General features: G+C 40.5%; 1 protein-coding gene across 3 annotated transcripts in view; it reads left to right on the top strand.

The window, feature by feature from the left end:
* The window catches only part of LOC122542185 (serine/threonine-protein kinase ICK-like), a 79,698-nt gene extending 61,948 nt beyond the window's left edge, over positions 1-17,750 (top strand). For all 3 annotated transcript variants that reach the window (XM_087978384.1, XM_087978387.1, XM_043679648.2), the window contains 2 exons: positions 13,874-13,984; positions 15,046-17,750. In XM_087978384.1, coding sequence (XP_087834510.1) covers positions 13,874-13,984; positions 15,046-15,200 — 266 coding nt within the window. In that variant the 3' untranslated portion in view covers positions 15,201-17,750. The remainder of the gene's footprint in view (positions 1-13,873; positions 13,985-15,045) is intronic.
* The last annotated feature ends 963 nt before the right edge of the window (positions 17,751-18,713 follow it).

Below are 18,713 nucleotides of genomic sequence, written 5' to 3'. Positions count from 1 at the left end.
GGGGAACATGCATTTAAGGTGAGAGGAACAAAGTTCAGAGGACATAGTTTTTTTTAAACAGAGTGGTAGGAGTCTGGAACGTTTTGTCAGGTGTGGTGGTGGAGGTGGAAACGGTGGGGGTGTTTAGGGAACTTTTAGATAAGCATATGAATATACAAGGAACGGAGGAATATGGACCAAGGATAGGCTGAAGGGATTTGTTTAATTTGTTGTTATGTTTGATGCATAATTGTGGGCTGAACGGCCCGTACCGGTGTTGTACTGTTCTTGTTCTATAGATATGCAATTTCAGATTGTCGTATATCTCAACTAGCAAAATATCCAAATCTTTTTAAGAGCTGCTTAACTATTTATCATTGAGAGTAAACAATCTTGTCTTCAACCTTTTCAAAAACCACCTTAAGCAATTGTCTTATCAGAAGGTCAGTATGGGTACAGCAAACTTCGTTTAACCGGCACCTTATGATCCAGCAGTCTTGATAAACTGGCAAAATTTCTGTACCTGAAATATGAGACATTTGTGATATTATCGCAATCTCGGTGATGTCTGAATAGTTAGTTGAGGGTATGAATGAGAAGACGCCCTGCTGCTAAGTATTATTTAAGGCAAAGTTGCATTATTATTTGTGATTTATGGTATAAATAAAGTATAACAGTGATGTATGTAGTCCTGCATTAAGTTTCTATTACTTAGTTTGTGTTTACATTGATTATGTGGATCTCTTGATCAACCTGCACACTCCTGGTTCCAAAGGGGCAAGTTAATAAAATGTTTGCTGTACTATATTCTATGATAGCCTTCTGTGGTATAAACTATTCTAGGACTGACAGTGAAACAGCACCCTAATGTTAGATAAAAACAATGACTGCAGATGCTGGAAACCAGATTCTGGATTAGCATCCTCGGATGCTGCCTGAACTGCTGTGCTTTTCCAGCACCACTAATCCGGCACCCTAATGTTGTCTGTCCGTACTTTTGAGCAGATCAATGGAAACCAGATGAGTCATCTTTCCTCACTGAACATTAATTGCATCCATTCTGCATCTGTCTGGCGCAGGTAGAATTAGAAACTCAAGGGCAATTACATAAACTGTGACATCCTGTAGACTTTGAAAAGAGTAATTCCTTTTACTCTTGGAAAGATAGTTGCTGTCATAGGAAAACTTATGACATTTTTGTTGGCTTTTGTAATTTGAATCCATAAAGCAATATCTTAGACATTTCTTTATATTCACTCTTGAGTCATGGGCATCACTGGTTGGCCATCATTTTATTGCCATTCCCAAGTTGCCCTTTGGAAGGTGATGGCGAGTTACTGTCTTGAACTGCTGAAGTTCATGTGCTGTTGGTAGACCCACACTGCCATTATTGAAGGAATTCCGGGATTTTGACCCAGTGAAATTGGATAAAGTGAGAAACGCATTGAAGTCAGGATGATGAGTGGCTTGGAGGGGAACTGGCAAGTAGTGGTGTTCCCATGTATCTGTTACCCTTGTTCTTCGTGATGGGTGTGGTTTTGGAAGGTGTTGTTGAATGATAGTTGCTGGATTTCTGCAGTTCATCTTGTTGATAGCATCAATGTGTACTACAGAGTGTCAGTGGTGGAGAGAATGGGTATAGTGCCAGTCATGTGGTTTGCTTTGTCCTAAGTGAGGTCAAGCTGCTTGAGTACTATTGCAGTTGCACCCATCCAGGCAAGTGGAGAGTATTTCATCGCACACCTGACTGTGTCTGTAGATAGGGTGCAAGCTTTAGGGAGTCAGAAGGTTAGTTATTTGCTGCAGTATTCCTAGCCTCTAACCTCCTCTTGAAGCCACCGTATTGATATGGTGAGTCTAGTTGAGTTTCTGGTCAATGGTAATGTCATGCCTGATTTAATTTTGGTAATACCATGAATATCAAGACATTTCTTATATGGAGATGGTTATTCCCTGGCATTGTGTGGCAGAAATGTTAGTTAACAGTTGTCAGCCGAAGCCTGGCTGTTGTCCAGATCTTGTTGCATTTGAATATTTACATGCGAATGGTGCTGAACATCCCCCTCCTGATTTTATGATGGAGGGAAGGTTGTTAATGAAGCAGTTAAAGATAGTTGGATCAAGGTCATTACCCTGAGGAACTCCTGCTGAGACAACTGATTTGTACCAATCACAACCATCTTCCTTTGTGCCAGGTGTGTCTCTAACCAGCGGAGAAATGGCTTCCTCATTCCTGTGATTTTGGTTTTGCTAGAGCTCTTTGATGGCAGACTTGATTGATTGGAGCCTTGATGTCGAGGACTATCGCTCTCACTTCACCTCTTGAATTCACCTGTTTTGCCCATGTTTGAACCAAAGCAGTAATTGGGTCAGGAGCTGACTGACCCTGGTGAAACCCAAACTAGGCATCACTGAGCAGGCTCCGTTTCATAGCATTGTTGATAACACTTTCCATTACTCTACTGATGATTAACACTAGACTGTTTGTTTGGATTTGTCCTGCTTTTTGTGAACCAACAAATCTGGGCAATTTTCCACATTGGCAGGTCGATGCCAATGTTGCAGCTGCACTTGAACAGTTTGATGCAGGGTGTGGCCTTTCTGGAGCACAAGTCTGCAGTATTATTCCCACATAATAGGGTTCATTGCCTTTGACTTAAAACCCAGACCTGACAACGATGTTGGGTTTTCTTCCTTAGCGGGCATTTTTGACTCACTAGATTTTGACGACAACTCAATGCCCTGGTTCCTTTTTTATAAATATTTTTATTGAGAAGATGATTTTGAAGTTTTTACAAAAAATATAAAATTACTACAAAATAATAGAACAATCTTGCAATATAACAACAGTAAAAAAGCTACTACCCTACTCCACAAACAATTTAAGAGAAAAAAACTCTGCACCAACTACAATTCAACAAATAACTAAATCAAAACAAAAAGAAACTAAATTAAACAAAGTTGAACCAAGGCAAATTAAACTAAATTACATTAAGTTACAACACTCAGCGCAATCCCACCAAAGCTCCCATCACCAGGAGCATCAGTTGGCATTCCCGTATTTGTTCAGAATTCCTCCTCCCAGGGGCTCCCGGGCCGCCAGACACAGCTCTCCTGGCTACACAAAAGCTGTAACCAATATAGCCAATACGTCAGCGGATATATGGTTCACAAAGGGCCATCACGTCCTATAAAACAAGTTCCTTTTTCTGGTGCACCATACTTGTAAGGAAGTCTAGGGGGGATGTGCTCCATAACTAACCTACGCCACTCCAATAATCCTGGGAGATCTTCCGACACCCAGCTCATCAGAATGTTCTTTCTTGCACAAAATGAAAGAATACTAAACAGTTGCTTCCCGTGCACGTCCAAAGAGGGGAGATTAGGTGAACCCAGGAAGTGGGACACTGGATCTACCTTGATCTCGGTTCCCAAGACCCCTTCCAAAACACTCTCAATGTGCCCAATACCTATGAAGCTTGTGGCATGACCACAAGCTATGAGTAAGAGTACAGATATCTATTTTACATTTGGGGCACATTGGGGATGCTCCAGTCTTAAATTTCGCAAGCCATTCTGGTGCCAGATAAACCCGGTTGAGTACCTTCAATTGGATAGCCTGTGTCCTATTGCAAATGAAAGTCTTCCTTACATTCTCCCAGATATCCTCCCACTCCCCTGGTGAGATCTCTAGCCCCAATTCCTGATCCCAGATTCTACACAACAGCTCGATGTCTTTCGAGACACTAACTCCTAATAAATGATAGAGGGTGCTGACCGTGAGAGTGCCTATGGACCAAAGCGTGCTCCTGTCCATATTCGACTTATAGGGACTAACCATTAATGTAGTCTTTTTCTATAGAAAGTCCCTAACCTGAAAGTAACAAAAGAGGTCCCTCCTGGATAGCTCATATTTCTGACTCAGCTGCTTGAAAGCCATCATGACCTCCCCTTCAAATAAGTCTCTCAAACAGGAAACTCCACTGAACTCCCAGAGCCTAAAGTCAGAATTCATCAATCCCATTGGAATCCTGGCATTCCCACTATGGGAGTAAAAAGGGAAAGTTTTTTGTAAATTTTCCTTACTATGTCGCACCATTCTCCATGTTTTAACCGTGTTAAGGACAATTGGATTTCTGCAATGGTCCATAATGGTCCATAATAGTCCTCAACTTGTCTGTGATCAACAGATTAATGAGGGGACGTTTTGCCCGGGAGCCCTCTATGTTCAGCAAAATTGACCATGGGTCCTGGCAAGCCCTATCAGCCACATAAGATTGTAGGGAACTTAGTTGGTGTTTCTTAAAGTCTGGAAAATCTACACCCCTCCATCCCCTGTGGAAGCTGCAATTGAGTGAGCTTAAAAGAGGCCACTTGTGACGCCAGATAAAAGAGCTGAGCCAACTGTTAACTCAGTTACTGAGTTAACTGAGCCAACTCCATGGTGCCTGCCGAGGCAACGTCAAAGGGAACATTCGCATGGGGTATAATAAACAAGGAAGAATATTTATTTTAACCAAAGCTGTTCTGCCCAACCAGGATATCGGAAGATCGTTCCAGTGCCAAAGATCCTCTAGCAACTGCACAAAGTTAGCTTGATATAATTGCTCAAAAGCGGGGGTGATAAAAATACCTAAATACAAGAAACCTCCCTGTGACCATCTGAAAGGGAATCTGATTTCACCCCCAAGATCAGATATTCCAGTAAGACCCCCGATAGGCATGGCCTCCAATTTTGTAAAATTGATTTTGTACCCCTGAGAGAGAGCCAAATAAATTCAAGAAGCTGGGAGCCATTGCTCCAAGAGGTTGACTAGCTGCCCTCCCTCTTACCGCTCCAGCAGCCCGATCAGGTGGATATTTTGAGTCACAACCCACCCCCCTTCCCCACCAGAAAAAAAAGGCGGCAGCAGCTGTCTTAATGTTGGTGTCCAGTCCAGCTGCCTTCTCCATGCCATTTCTTCATTTTGTTCTGAAGTCCCATTGGGGATAAGAGGTTTCTGGTTGCTTCACTCCATCCACTGGCTGGAAATGTGCAGAGTTGAAAACACACGTTGTTTGGTGGTGGGTGGGTTGGGGGTAGGGTGTGGTGGGGGGGAGGTGGCGGAGTTTACTGACCCATTGTGTTGCCTGGTCTCCTGAATGGGGGGGTGGACTCAGCAGGGGTTCGCTCTGTCAACTCATGGAAGTGAAACAGCGGCGGGGTGAGGCTTCAGCAATGATGCAGATCTCTTACACATAATTCACGTGCAATCTGTCCTCCGATCACTTCTACCTCAGAAGAGGTTCAAATGGTCCAAAAATGTGAATCCTTCTCCCCTGCACCAGTTGCTCTGCCAAACATTCATCTGCTTTATCCTCCTATTCCAACCCTCACTAGCTTGTGGCATTGGCACTAATCGTGATATTACTACTCTTGAGGCCCTCCTTTTATTAAATTTCTGCCACCTTACTGTGTTCTGTCCTCAGAATCTTGTGCTTTTCTCATCCTTTGTTGTTAGTTCCAATGTGTGCAACAACCTCCTGCTGCTCCTTCACCCCTTTGAGAATATTCTGCACCATCTCCGAGATATCCTTGATCCTGGCACCATGGAAGCAACACACCATTCTGTTGTCTCTCTGGCCATAAAAATGTCTGTCTATACCTCTGACAAGGTAGTCCTTTCACAATCGATCGCTTGGAACTTAACATACCCTTTGTTAAGTTAGAGGCAATCCTGTTACCAAAACGTGGCTGTCAGTGCTACTTGTGAGAGACCATCACCTCATACGTTTTCTAAAACAACATACTTGTTTGAGATGGTGGTAGACACAGGAGACTCCTGCACTACTTGCCTTCCTCTCCTACCTTTCCTGGAGGTAACCCATCTACTGTTTTGTTTTTAGTATCTGCTGGGTTTTTTTCCCATCCTAAAATTCCCTTCACACCCCCAGATCCTGTAAATTCATCATTGCCTCTAACTGCTGCTCTAACCTATCCATGCAATCCGCTAGGATTCACAAACACAATTCCTTCAGTCATAACTATCAGTAACATGGGAACTCTCCCTAATCTCTCTCATGCAACAGGAAGAGCACATCACTCTACTAAAGGCTATCTTTGCACCTTAACAATCTACAAACCCAGAAAATAGCCCAGTGTTACTGCTCCAGCCTAACTTAAGACATAGGTTTTATATTTTTTGTTTATTCAAGGGACAGATCTCAACAAAAACAAATTAAAAAAAACTCACTCTACTCACTATTGTAGATTTATGAAAAAAGTACAGTTCCATTTTAAAAACTAGCCATTGCTGGGTTAGGCAGTTCTGCAGGTTGAGTTCTCCGCCTGTTTCACTTCCCATGTGGTCACTGCTTTTGTTTCTCTTCCTTTTTTAAAGTGCTGTTTTGATTTTTGTTTCCTAATTATTTCTCCTAGAATTCAAGAAATCAGCTCCAATACTGAAAAGGAGTAGCTCTTAGAGCCACAATTTTTTTCCTATCCTCCATCTCAAATTAGCCAGAATCCAAAGACCAACTATGCTTTGTGATTCTTTTCCTTTACATAAACTGATCATGTAGTGTCCACTGGATACATTGCAGCAACTCTCTGAAGGTCTTTCAGTATCATTTTCCAAACTCTCAATGTATCTGTTTCTCAAGTTTGTGGTGGTATCCAACAAATTGAAGAGATTGCTATGCTGCTTATCTGTGGAATTGTTGGAAAAATCAGAAGTAATTCAATGATTTCAGCCATTTTAGTTTATTCTAATTCATGGAAGATCCATCTTGCTTTGACAATGGGAACTCAAAAACTCGTCCGGAATACATGCCAGAATTCTACACTGCAGTCAAAGAGAAATGTGATCAATCATTTCATTACTTCATGTTTATTTAAAATTTGAAGCACATTTATCTGTACTATTGATATCCGTATTTTTTTTATTTCAGCTCTCATTGGTGCAACACAGCTGTATTGTGAGTTTTCTATTGGATAATGGCAGGGCAAGGGAGTGAGAAGGCTCTAGCAGGAAAGGGAATTCAAATCAAATATACATGCATATTTTTACTTTTGTGTTTGCTTTTTTTGGGGGACTGGCTACGCACAAACTGGCTGAAATACTTCCTACATAAAAAGTGGCAACATTTTGAAAGGTGCTATATTGATACAGTTTCTTTGTTCGACTGCAAGATTACATCTCATCGAAGGTGCATGAGGTTTCGTATCTGATGAGAATGGTGTTTACCAAGGGAGAAATTGAGTAAGGTGGCTTTTAAGGTATCTGTAGCTATTGAGTTTGTCAGACACTAGGTTTGATGGACCAGGAAATGAAGGCGGCTGAATTAGAGCATCTTCTGTATCGAAGGTGAAATTTTACTTATTCTGAACTTGAGGATATTCCTATTTCTCAGTGGGGTGCTGCACCCAATACCTATTCAATGGTAGCCAGGGGTTGATACTGGAAATTTGACCTGTGGGTGGGAAAGGATGGACACATCATAATGAATGAGGAAGTAGCTTGTTGCAATTTAAAATTAATTTGGCAGTTTTTACCTAGAAATAGATTTGTTGTATTTTTATCATGAATTTACCACGGAATTTCATGCAACATATCAACAGGTACAAGTAAAAATTACGACCGTGTGACACCATTCAGTTTCTAATACAGTACACGTAGTGCTTATCGAAACAATTTGACTTCGAACACTACCGTCAACTAATTTTCCATGTCCACTTCACAAAATTCTAAATGTCTTTCCTATTATAAAACCATTTTGCACCAATAGTTATTCAATAATCTACTGCAAATGAACAGATGAAAATCTGAAAGACACAGCAATGCACTGTCACCTGTTTTGAAATCTGGTTCAAGTTCAAATTGTTGGGACATTTACTGACATTTACTTTGAACGAAGGTAATAAGTGTGTACCTAGTTCCAGTTTGTCATACAGGAGAAGTCCTGAGCACTTATCCATAATTGACTGTCTCATTTTGAATCATAAAGATAAATTTTGATAAATAGGAAAAATGATCGTTGATCCTGCAAGGCTGCGCTTACGAGGTTAAACCAATCAATATGGAGCTTTAGTAATGTGATGTGCAGTTTATGTTTATACATTGACACTAATTATTCTGTCATGTAGATTAACTATAATTTCAATTTTGTCTTAATCAGTGCTTGCATTTCATACCAAATTGTATATTTAACTTGACTAAATTCTTTGGGGTAGCAGAGAAGATTGATCACGGTAATGTAACGGACATCTATATGGATTTTAGCAGGGAGCTTTGCAATTTGTTGACTTTAGAATGGCTTAGACAGATTAGTGAAGTGGGCAGAGCATGGCACATTTAGTTCAATACAATGAAGTGTGGAGTGTTGTGCTTTGCAAAAGCTCACGTGGAAAGATGATTCAAATCTACATTTCATGACTTTGAAAGTATGGATGTGGAGCAAGTGTGGTGTCAAGCACACTGTAAAGATGGTAGGACAAGTTGATGCGGTGGTTAAAAGTCTCATGGGTTACTTTGGTTTTTAATTATAGGAATAGAATGTAGAGGCAGACAACATGTTAAACTTCATAAAATAAGTGATATAATTGACAATTTTAATACCGCAATTCAGGAAAGATGTACAAAGACCTATAGAAAGCTGCCAGGTTTGAAGGATGTTTGGATGTTGGGTGAGTTTGGAAAAGCAGGACTGTTTCTGCAGGAATGATTAATATTTGCAAGGAGACGGGATTTGGAGAGGAAACAGCAGTTCCTGTGCCAAGTAAAGCATCGACTGGGAGCTTTTTCTAAATCACTTGTAAAAGATTTCAGAGGGAGATGATAAACATTTAGGATCTGGATTGCACTATCTGGAATCAGAATCAGAATATACCATTGGAACTAATAGAACATTACAGTGCAGTACAGGCCCTTCGGTCCTCGATGTTGTGTCGACCTGTGGAACCAATCTGAAGCCCATCTAACTTACACTATTCCATTTTCATCCATATGTTTATCCAATGACCATTTAAATGCCCTTAAAGTTGGCAAGTCTACTTACTGTTACAGGCAGGGCATTTTATGCCCCTACTACTGAGTAGAGAAACTACCTCTGACATCTGCCCTATAGCTATCACTCCTCAATTTAAAGCTATGTCCCGTCATGCTGGCCATCACCGTCCGAGGAAAACGGGTCTCACTGTCCACCTAATCTAACCCTCTGATTGTGTTGTGTCTCAATTAAATCACCTCTCAACCTTCTTTTCTGAAATGAAAACAGCCTCAAGTCCCCCAGCCTTTCCTCATAAAACCTTCCCTCCATACCAGGCGACATCCTGGTAAATCACCTCTGAATCCTTTCCAAAGCTTCCACATCCATCCTATAATGTGGTGAGCAGAACTGTACGCAGTACTCTAAGTGCGGCTACACCAGAGTTTTGTACAGCTGCAACATGACCTCATGGCTCCGAAACTCAATCCCTCTACTAATAAAAGCTAACACACCATATACCTTCTTAACAGCCTGATCAACCTGGGTGGCAACTTTCATCAATCTATGTGCATGGACACCGCGATCTCTCTGCTCATCTGCACTACCAAGATTCTTACCATTAGCTCAGTACTCTTTCTTCCTGTTGCTCCTTCCAAAGTGAATCACCTCACACTTTTCCACATTAAACTCTCAGCCCAGTTCTGCAGCTTATCTATGTCCCTTTGTAATCTGCAACATCCTCCAGCACTATCCACAACTCCACTGACTTTAGTGTCATCCTCAAATTTACTCACCCATCCTTCTACTCCCTCATTGAGGTCATTTATTAAAATGATAAACAGCAGTGGCCCCAAAACAAATCCTTTTGGTACACCATTTAGTAATTGAAATCCAGTATAAATATTTCCCATCACCCACCCCCTCTTTCTTTTAGCTAGCCAATTTCTAATCCATACTGCCAAATCACTCTCAATTCCATGCCTCTGTAATTGTCTAATACCTACACCTTACTGAAATCCATATATACCGCATCAACCTGACATAGTATGTAGATGGGCTAACAAGAGACAAGGCCATATCCTCATCCACCTGTTTGGTTACCTTCTTAAGAACTCAAAGTTTATGAGGCATGATCTACCCTTCATAAAACCATGTTGACTATCCCTAATCAACTTATTCCTTTCTAGATGATTATAAATCCTATCTTTTATAACCTTTTCCAACACTTTACCCATGACCGAAGTAAGCCCCACTGGTCTATAATTAGCAGAGTTGTCTCTATTCCCCTTCTTCAACAAGGGGACAACATTTGCTATCCTTAGGGCACTATTATTGTAGACAATGACAATGTAAAGCTCAAAGCCAAAGGCTCTGCAATCTCCTCCCTGGCTTCCCAGAGAATCCTAGGATAAATCCCATCCAGCCCAGGGGACTTGTCTATTTCACACTTTCCAGAATTGCTAACACCTCCTCCTTATGAACCTCAGTCGTATCTGGTCTAATAGTCTGTATCTCAGTGTTGTCCTTGATAACGTTTTTTCTCCCCCAGTGTGAATACTGATGAAAAGTACTCATTCAGAGCTTCCCCTATCTCTTTCGACTCTGCAACAATTCCCATTATTATCCTTGATTGGCCTTAGTCTTACTCTAGTCTTTCTTTTATTCGTGATATACCTATAGAAAGCTTTAAAGTTTTTCTTGATGCCATCGACTTCTCATGTTCCCTCCTGGCTCTTAGCTCTCTCTTTAGGTCTTTTCTGGCTAACTTGTAACTCTCAAGCACCCTAACTGAGCCTCCACATCTCACCTAACATAAGCCTCCTCCTTCCTCATGACGAGATTCAACCTCTTTAGTAAACTACACCTCCCTTGTTTGACCATTTCCTCCCTGCCTGACAGGTACATACTAATCAAGGACATGCAGTTGCTGTTCCTTGAACAAGCTCCACATTTCAATAGTGTCCATCCCCTGCAGTTTCCTTCTCCATCCTATGCATCCTAAATCTTGCCTAATCGCTTCATAATTGCCTTTCCCCCAGCTATAACTCTTTCCCTGCGGTATATACCTATCTCTTTCCATTTGTAAACTAAATATAACCGAATTGTGGTCACTATTACCAAAGTGCTCACCTATCTCCAAACCCTCTGACCTGGTTCATTACCTAGTACCAAATCCATTATGGCCTTGTCCCTTGTTGGCTACATACTATGTCAGGAAACCCTCCTGCATACATTGGACAAAAACTGACCCATCTAAAGTACTTGAGCTGTAGTACTTCCAGTCAATATTTGGAATATTAAAGTCTCCTATAACAACTACCCTGTTACTTTGCTCCTATCCAGAATCCTTTCCTCTACAGCTCTGGAACTACTCGGAGGCCTAGAGAAGTAACCCTGTTGGGAGTTTTCTACTTTCCTGTTTCGAACCTCTGCCCATGTTACCTTAGTAGACAAGTCCTCAAACTTCTTTTCTGCCACTGTAATACTGTCCTTGATTAACAATGCCACACTTCACCCTCTTTTATCATCTTCTCTGTACTTACTGCAATATCTAAATCCCAGAACCTGCAATAACTATTCCTGTCCCTGCTCTATCCATGTCTCCGAAATGGCCACAACATTGAAGTCCCAGGTATCAACACATGCTGCAAGTTCACCCCCCCTTATTCCGGATGCTCCTGGCGTTGAAATAGACATGCTTCAAACCACCTTCCTGCTTGTCGAGCACTCTTTTGACCTTGAAACCTTATTTCTGACCTCATTACTCTCAACTTCCTGGACACTGGACCTACGATTATACAGGATCCCTGCTGAATTTGTTTTAATCCTCCCAAAGAGCATTAGCAAATTTATCCCGCAGGATATTGGTACCCCTCTGGTTCAGGTGTAGACCATCCTGTTTGTAGGGGTCCTACCTACCCGAGAATGAGCCCCAATTATTCAGGTATCTGAATCACTCCTCCTGCACCATTCCTGTCGCCTCTCTTTCCCTGTTCCTTGCCTCGCTAACCCGTAGCACTAGTAACAAATGAGAGATGATTACTCTTTGTTCTAGCTCTTAGCTTCCACCCTAGATCCCTGAATTTCTGCCTTAAATCCACATCCCTTTTTCTACCTATGTTGGTGCCTGTGTGGACCACGACTTGGGGCTGCTCCCTTCCCCCTTGAAGATCCCGAAAACATGATACGAGACATCACGAACCCTGGCAGCTGGGGGGCATCACACCAATAGTGAGTGTCTCTCTTTTTTTTTTTGAGATTTCATTTCCTACAATGTGGAAACGGGCCCGTTGGCCCAACAAGTCCACACCGACCCTCCGAAGAGTAACCCACCCAGACCCATTCCCCTAACTAATGCACCTACCTCTATGGGCAATTTAGCATGACCAATTCACCTAAGCTGCGCATCTTTGGACTGTGGGAGGAAACCGGAGCACCCGGAGAAAACCCACGCAGACACAGGGAGAATGTGCAAACTCCACACAGACAGTCACACGAGGCTGGAATTGAACCCAGGTCCCTGGCGTGAGGCAGCAGTGCTAACCACTGAGCCACCCAGAACCTCGTGTCTGTCCCCCTAACAATGGAGTCCCCAATGACTAATGCTCTGCCCCTCTTTTCCCCCCCTTTCCCTTTTGAGCAACAGGGACTGACTCTGTCAGAGACCTATACCCAATGGCTTACCCCTGGTAAGTTGTGTCCTCCTCCCACCCCAAACCCCCGCCAGCAGTATCCAAAACTGTACGCTTGTTATTTAGGGGAAACGGCCACAGGGGATCCCTGCATTGGTTCTCGGTTCCTTTTCTGTCCCCTGACTATAACCCACTTGCATTTTTCCTGTACCTGAGGTGTGATTAACCTCCATAACTCCTCTCAGTAACTCCCTCTGCCTCCCAAATGATCCGAAGTTCATTCAGCTCCAGCTCCACTTTGCTCATGCAGGTTTCGAGGAGATGGAGTTGGGTGCACTTCCTGCAAATGAAGTCAGCAGGGACACTAGTGGTGACCTTTACCTCCCACATTCTGCAGGAGCATTCAACTGCCCTAAACTCCATTCCCACTATTCTAAATTCCTAAAGAGACTATTGAAAAATAAAAAATTAAAACAAACTAGTTATCTTACCAATCCAGTGCAGAACTCTTTTTTTTCTTGTTAGAGGAGGAAGATGGGTGGGAGACGCTAGCTAACTGTGTATCGGATAACACAACCAAATATATTACTTGAGTTACTCAGCAGTCCAGTGTCCACTCCTCAGCGGCGCTCCCCCTATTCATGAGCTAAGTTCTTAAAGCAGTGATTTACTTTCCCAGCAATCTCCTGGTCATCGTTCCTGCTCTTCCTGTTGCTAAACAAAAATGGAGGGCCCCAATGCTCCAAAGTCTCACAAGGTGATGTAGGTGGCTCATTAAATATTTTTGAAATTCTCATAGCTCAAGGAAACCAAAATTTATCATTGTAGATGGGAATGTGAAATTTAAAACACATCAGGTACACTCTTGTTGAATGTTGGAATGGGTTTGAGGGACCAAATTGACTTCTGCTTCTATTCTTGTTTGAATGCTCTTAGATTATTTTAAGTTTTGTAACAGTACATGAAGCTGAGGAACGTGCAGGAATGCAGATATAAAGTGAGTGGTGTTGGACTAAGCCTGGCTGCTGTTTCAAACAGCCAGCTGGAGGCCAATTCGCCCTCATCTGTCCCAAATATTTCGATGATATTAGTTAGGAGGGGTAGACTTTACCTCAGGCATTTGATTCCAACAATGATCCCAAACCGATGTCATTCATTTTAGTGCAAGCACACGTCACTGATGAATACAATTTTTAAAAAAATTAAAATTATGGAGATTAATTAATGAACTTTTGTTTCTGCTTAAGTTTAAGAAAAATGTATTTTTTGTCATTGGTGAGTGTTTTATTTTTCAGTTTATACAACTGGCACTGATACCTCTGGAGGATACACATCATTTCTTAAAAAAGAAGTTGGATCTGCTGGCCAAAGAGTGCGGTTAGCACCTGTTGGGGAAACTGATTCTAGTAAGTATAACAGACTTGTTCAATTGGACTATGAGCACTTTTTCAGTTAAACTTCATAGAAAAATGGTGAAGAATGTTCGACACACTTCTTTCCTTTTTCTTGTTTGGAATAATGTTTCACAGGCGCTAATACCTCCTTTTTGTACTTTGCCCAAATAACTTTGTCAACTGAGATGGTGTTAACGAACATCAAAGCTGAGCCTGAAATAAAACAATGAATAGTAGGTGTTGGAAATCTGAAACAAAAGCAGAAATTGCTGGAGGAACTCAGCAGATCTGGCAGCATCGGTGGGGAGAAAACAGAACTAATTTCTCTGAAGAAATGACCTTCTGAATTCCTTCAGTAATTTCTAGTTTCGTTTCAGAAAGCCAAGCCTGAACTTGTTCTTGAATGATGTCCACAAAAATCTTCAGCAGGATCACTGAACAGCAAGTTGTCGGATGCTGTCATTGTTTCCCTAACCCAGGGACTCAGTGACACATACTCTTTGTATTCTTTCCCAAAATCTGGATGATACTGCTAAAGTCAGCATTTATTGGTCAACACTCATTGTCCTTGAGGTAGTAATATGTCACTTCCTTGATCATTGCAAGTCCACCTGGCAGATACACTCACAGTGCTGTTCGGAAGGGAGCTCTAGGTTTTGACGCAGCAGCACTGAAGGAGTGGAGATATAGTTTCAAATGACAATTTGTGGCTTGCAGAGGAGCTAGCATTGGCTGCCCTTTGTAGATGGTAGAGTTTGGGGCTGTTAAAGGATCATTGACTGAAATCTGCAAACTCAGCTTGGATCAGAAGTTGCTGTCCTTAAATAGAAGTGCAATTTTAAGTTCAGACTAATATAAAGTTTTACTTTAAGTGTATTTCAAGTTAATTCTCCTGTTGTCAATGAGCTGCAGCCTTTTTTTAATATTCTGGCAAATGCGGACTAGTGAGAGAAATATGAGAAGTTTAATTGTAATTCTTGTGCATTAGTGCATAGGAAGCTGATTAATTGTTCAGAAATTATGACGACAAAACTATGTGGAAGGATTTTTAAAAAATATGTATTCATTTACAGGTTATGCAACTTGGAAATCCAATCGAGCACAGTTGGGATGTCAGCCATATAATTCATCGAGCAAAAACATCAGTGGGTTAATTCCACGTCCACCTGCAGTCCATCCAATACATGGGCGAATTGACTGGTCTTCCAAATATGGAGGACATCGATAAAAATAGAAGTATTTAGCATTTCAACTACTACTCAACAATGTCAGTTTCTTAATATCAGTAAATATCACAGTTTCTCTAACAATTGCCACATTTGAAGATGAATCTGGATTTCAGGCACCCAAAATATTGCTTGTGACGTTGTTTAGATTTGCTTCCATTAGCAGTTGGCATTTTTTTACACCTCTGGAGAAGATATTTTTGCAAGAGCTTTCTGAACATTTGCCAGTTAATAGTAATTTAATTTTTTTTACATTTTTCTACTTCTGTATATATTGTGTAATGTGTAAAACAAGTTATCAGGTTTTTATAAATACAGATGTACTGTATAAGTATTTTGTTAAAGGGCAGATAGACACATGCAGACCTTTTTGCATATGAAAGTTACTATTTGAGGAATATTCTCTGATTGTGATATGCAGTACACTACAAGTGAGACTCATTGAAATTTGCCTGTGGCAATCTACCAAGAAGGCATTTATTTTTCTAATTTTGGTGGGGATGGGGTCAGAATTTATTATTAAATGTGAGAAATGCTCACATTTCTAAAAGAAAAATAACTCGTCTTTTAAAAAGTAAGTAGAAAAATATTTCATTCACTTTTTGTCTTCTATCGTCTGCCACTTTCTTTCATGGAAACAGACTTGTTCCCAGGTCTCCCTCTACAGTATGATTAACTAATTATTAAAAGCAGTTCCCCTTGGCCTGCTGATTTTCCTTCCTTTGTACCCAGTGGTGTCTTTCTCTCATGGCACAAGATTTAACAAATCCATTGCATGAAAACCTCTGAGCTCAAACATATACCTGTCACTAAATAGCACAAGCACACTGACACAGGTGTTCTATACCATTTCCCATCTTTGTATCTTTCTTCCCCAAATAATTTTCAGGTGGTATTGAAAGTACATTGTGGAAATTTACTTTCAGATGTATTACTTGAAGATTACAGCATATAAATCCACTTTCAAAGCTTTGAAAAAAAAACCAGGGGTTGAGTTAAAGGTATTTTCTAATCAACAAGCCATCTTCAGAGTTGTTGATATAAACCTCTGGAGCAAGTGGGACTTGAACTCAGGCCTCCTGGCCTAGAGTTAAAGATGCTACCACTTCCCCACTCGGGCCCATTGGTGATTTGAATCCATTCCCCCACAGCATTAACCTGGTCCACTTGGCTAATAAACCAGTGAGGATGTCGCTACACCAACCTCTTCCCTAAAGGATAAACTTGTACACTGCGAGTAAATTGTGAATGATCAGTGTTTGGTGTAGGAGGACTGATTTTGGTTTGTTGGTCTCCATGTACGGTTTGCTTTGTGTATGTGGGCATGTCCTAAATTCCTTCACATCATCTTGGCAACATGGCCCATTTTGCTTGCCTACTCTCGTGCCCTGACTTGAAGCACATTTAATCTGAGCACGTATCTCAGAGCTGAAAGTTGAGGCAGAAGCCTAATACGTAAATAGCACTAAGCATTTATTTGTGGAAAAATGGGAATGGGGGTCAACTTATATGCCGAGAATAGACCTAAACATGCATTTTGGTATTAAAAGCTGGGGCCATCTTGTATAGCAAATCAGCTTGTTTGCTATGGTCTAAGAAACTTTTGATGATCGAAGGCAATTCCATTTTTTGTGTTAAGCAAAAATGATGTGCATACATAATGCCTGGACTAAAATTTACTTAATCTGTGTGACCAAAAGACCAAACCAAATAGCCATTACATCAGTATTTAGCTTGTCTTTTACCAGCAAGTAACTTATGAAGTGCACCCTTGAGGTTTTAGTTGCATTCCTAAAACACTCCAATATACAATGCTGCCATTTTCTTCCCTGGAATCACATAGAATGGGTTTACTGTTGATGTAAAGGTCACCATTTTCAATATTCTTGAGGTTACTCACTACTTATTTACTTCCCATTTTCCACTCAAAACTTGCATCTTCTCTGCATAGTGCTGGAACAAATGACCTTTCTATGGATTTGAATAAAGATTAAATGTAAAGGTCACTTACAACAGGGATGAGAGCTTGTGTTTTCTGGTCTGCAGTGTAACGTCAGTTCCAGAGTTCAGAGAGAGACGAAGTGTCATTGAATTAACTCCATAGCATTTTCACTTTGGAGTTTTGACTGCATTTTTCTTGGTATTTCATTGTAGAAATTTTGACAAGTTTCAAGTTAATGCATTTTCCATGTGTTGGGGTATCTTTTTCTTTGCAGGTTTTATTCCACAATACTTTTTTTGGCGCTTCTGAAGCATATTGCTATATTTTTGTTATATACATCTCTTCATTTCCATTTTAAACTGTGGCATAGCTCGCCAGATGCTTAATAGTGAAATCAAAATGTATTAAAGCAATGCAGGAAATTGCATATGTTAAATGAGTTTCAGTTGTGCTGAATATTTTGCATTTTTACAGCTTTAATAGTTAAAAAATATTCAGTCAAATTTTCTATAGTACTGTACTGATAATTTCATAGATTTTACTCTTAAAACTGTTCCTTGAATTTACACACTTATCAGTTACATAGCATTAAAACTTAGATTTAACTGCTCATTTCTAGTGTTTTTCTCAGACTTAAGCATCTGTTAGAATTGGCAGTATCAAATATGAATACCACTTAGTTCAGTTAAGTCTTTATATTCTCTAGTTGTTTGTCTACTTTTGAGTTTGTATGTAGGATGTTGGCTAAATTGCTTGCATACTAAGATTATTAAGCTGTATTTGAAAAAGGAAAAAATGATTTGTCTGTTAGCACTGACCAAATGCAATCACTTTGCAATCTTTGCACAAGTTACCTCCACACAAGAAATATAATTGAATCTGTTTTCTTGTTTCTTGCTATAAAATGTTTCATGGGCATCTTGCTGAGTTAAAGTTGGATAGCCTGGTCACATGAAAATGATCCAGACTGAATTATTTTAGGGCCAAATTAGTGAAAAATCAGGTTTCTCTGATTTTTCTTAGAACAAAGGAACTGAGTAAACCATTTAGCTCTTGAGCATATTCTATGGCTGCTCTGCACCCTAACTCTCTCTTTTCTTTCCTATATATCCCCAACATCTTTGGTCAACAAAATTCTTATCAGTCTCAAATTTAAAATTAGCGGTTTATCTAGCATCAACTTATGTTTGCTAAAACTTTCCAAACATTATGCTTTTTGTCTTGGAGGTATGATCAAGTGTGAGACAAGAGAATGGTACCTATCTCTTTCACAGTTTGGTTGATCTCAGCTGTTTTTTTTTAAAGAGTTTGCTTATTATTTCAGTGAGTTATTACTTAACTGCACTGTGACAGTAAGACCGATTTCTGTTTGGAAATTTTAAAAGAAATAGAAATGGTATTTATTGTATAGAACACCAAACTCCTTAAAGAAAGTTGATTATACAGTATATGGATCTTGTAGATGGATGGTCTAGATGGTTTTAAGCAGGGTTTGGTGATTGTTCTCAGTCTCTTTTGAGATGATTTAGTATGTTGATAGATGATCTGTTTTCTCTTCAGGAGTCAACAGCTG

This window comes from Chiloscyllium plagiosum, unplaced genomic scaffold, assembly GCF_037043375.1.
Source record: "Chiloscyllium plagiosum isolate Xiang-an unplaced genomic scaffold, Cpla_swu_hap1 HiC_scaffold_3, whole genome shotgun sequence".
Lineage (NCBI taxonomy): Eukaryota > Metazoa > Chordata > Chondrichthyes > Orectolobiformes > Hemiscylliidae > Chiloscyllium > Chiloscyllium plagiosum.
The sequence above is the reverse complement of the archived record's forward strand: the minus strand, read 5'-3'. Positions and strand labels throughout refer to the sequence as shown.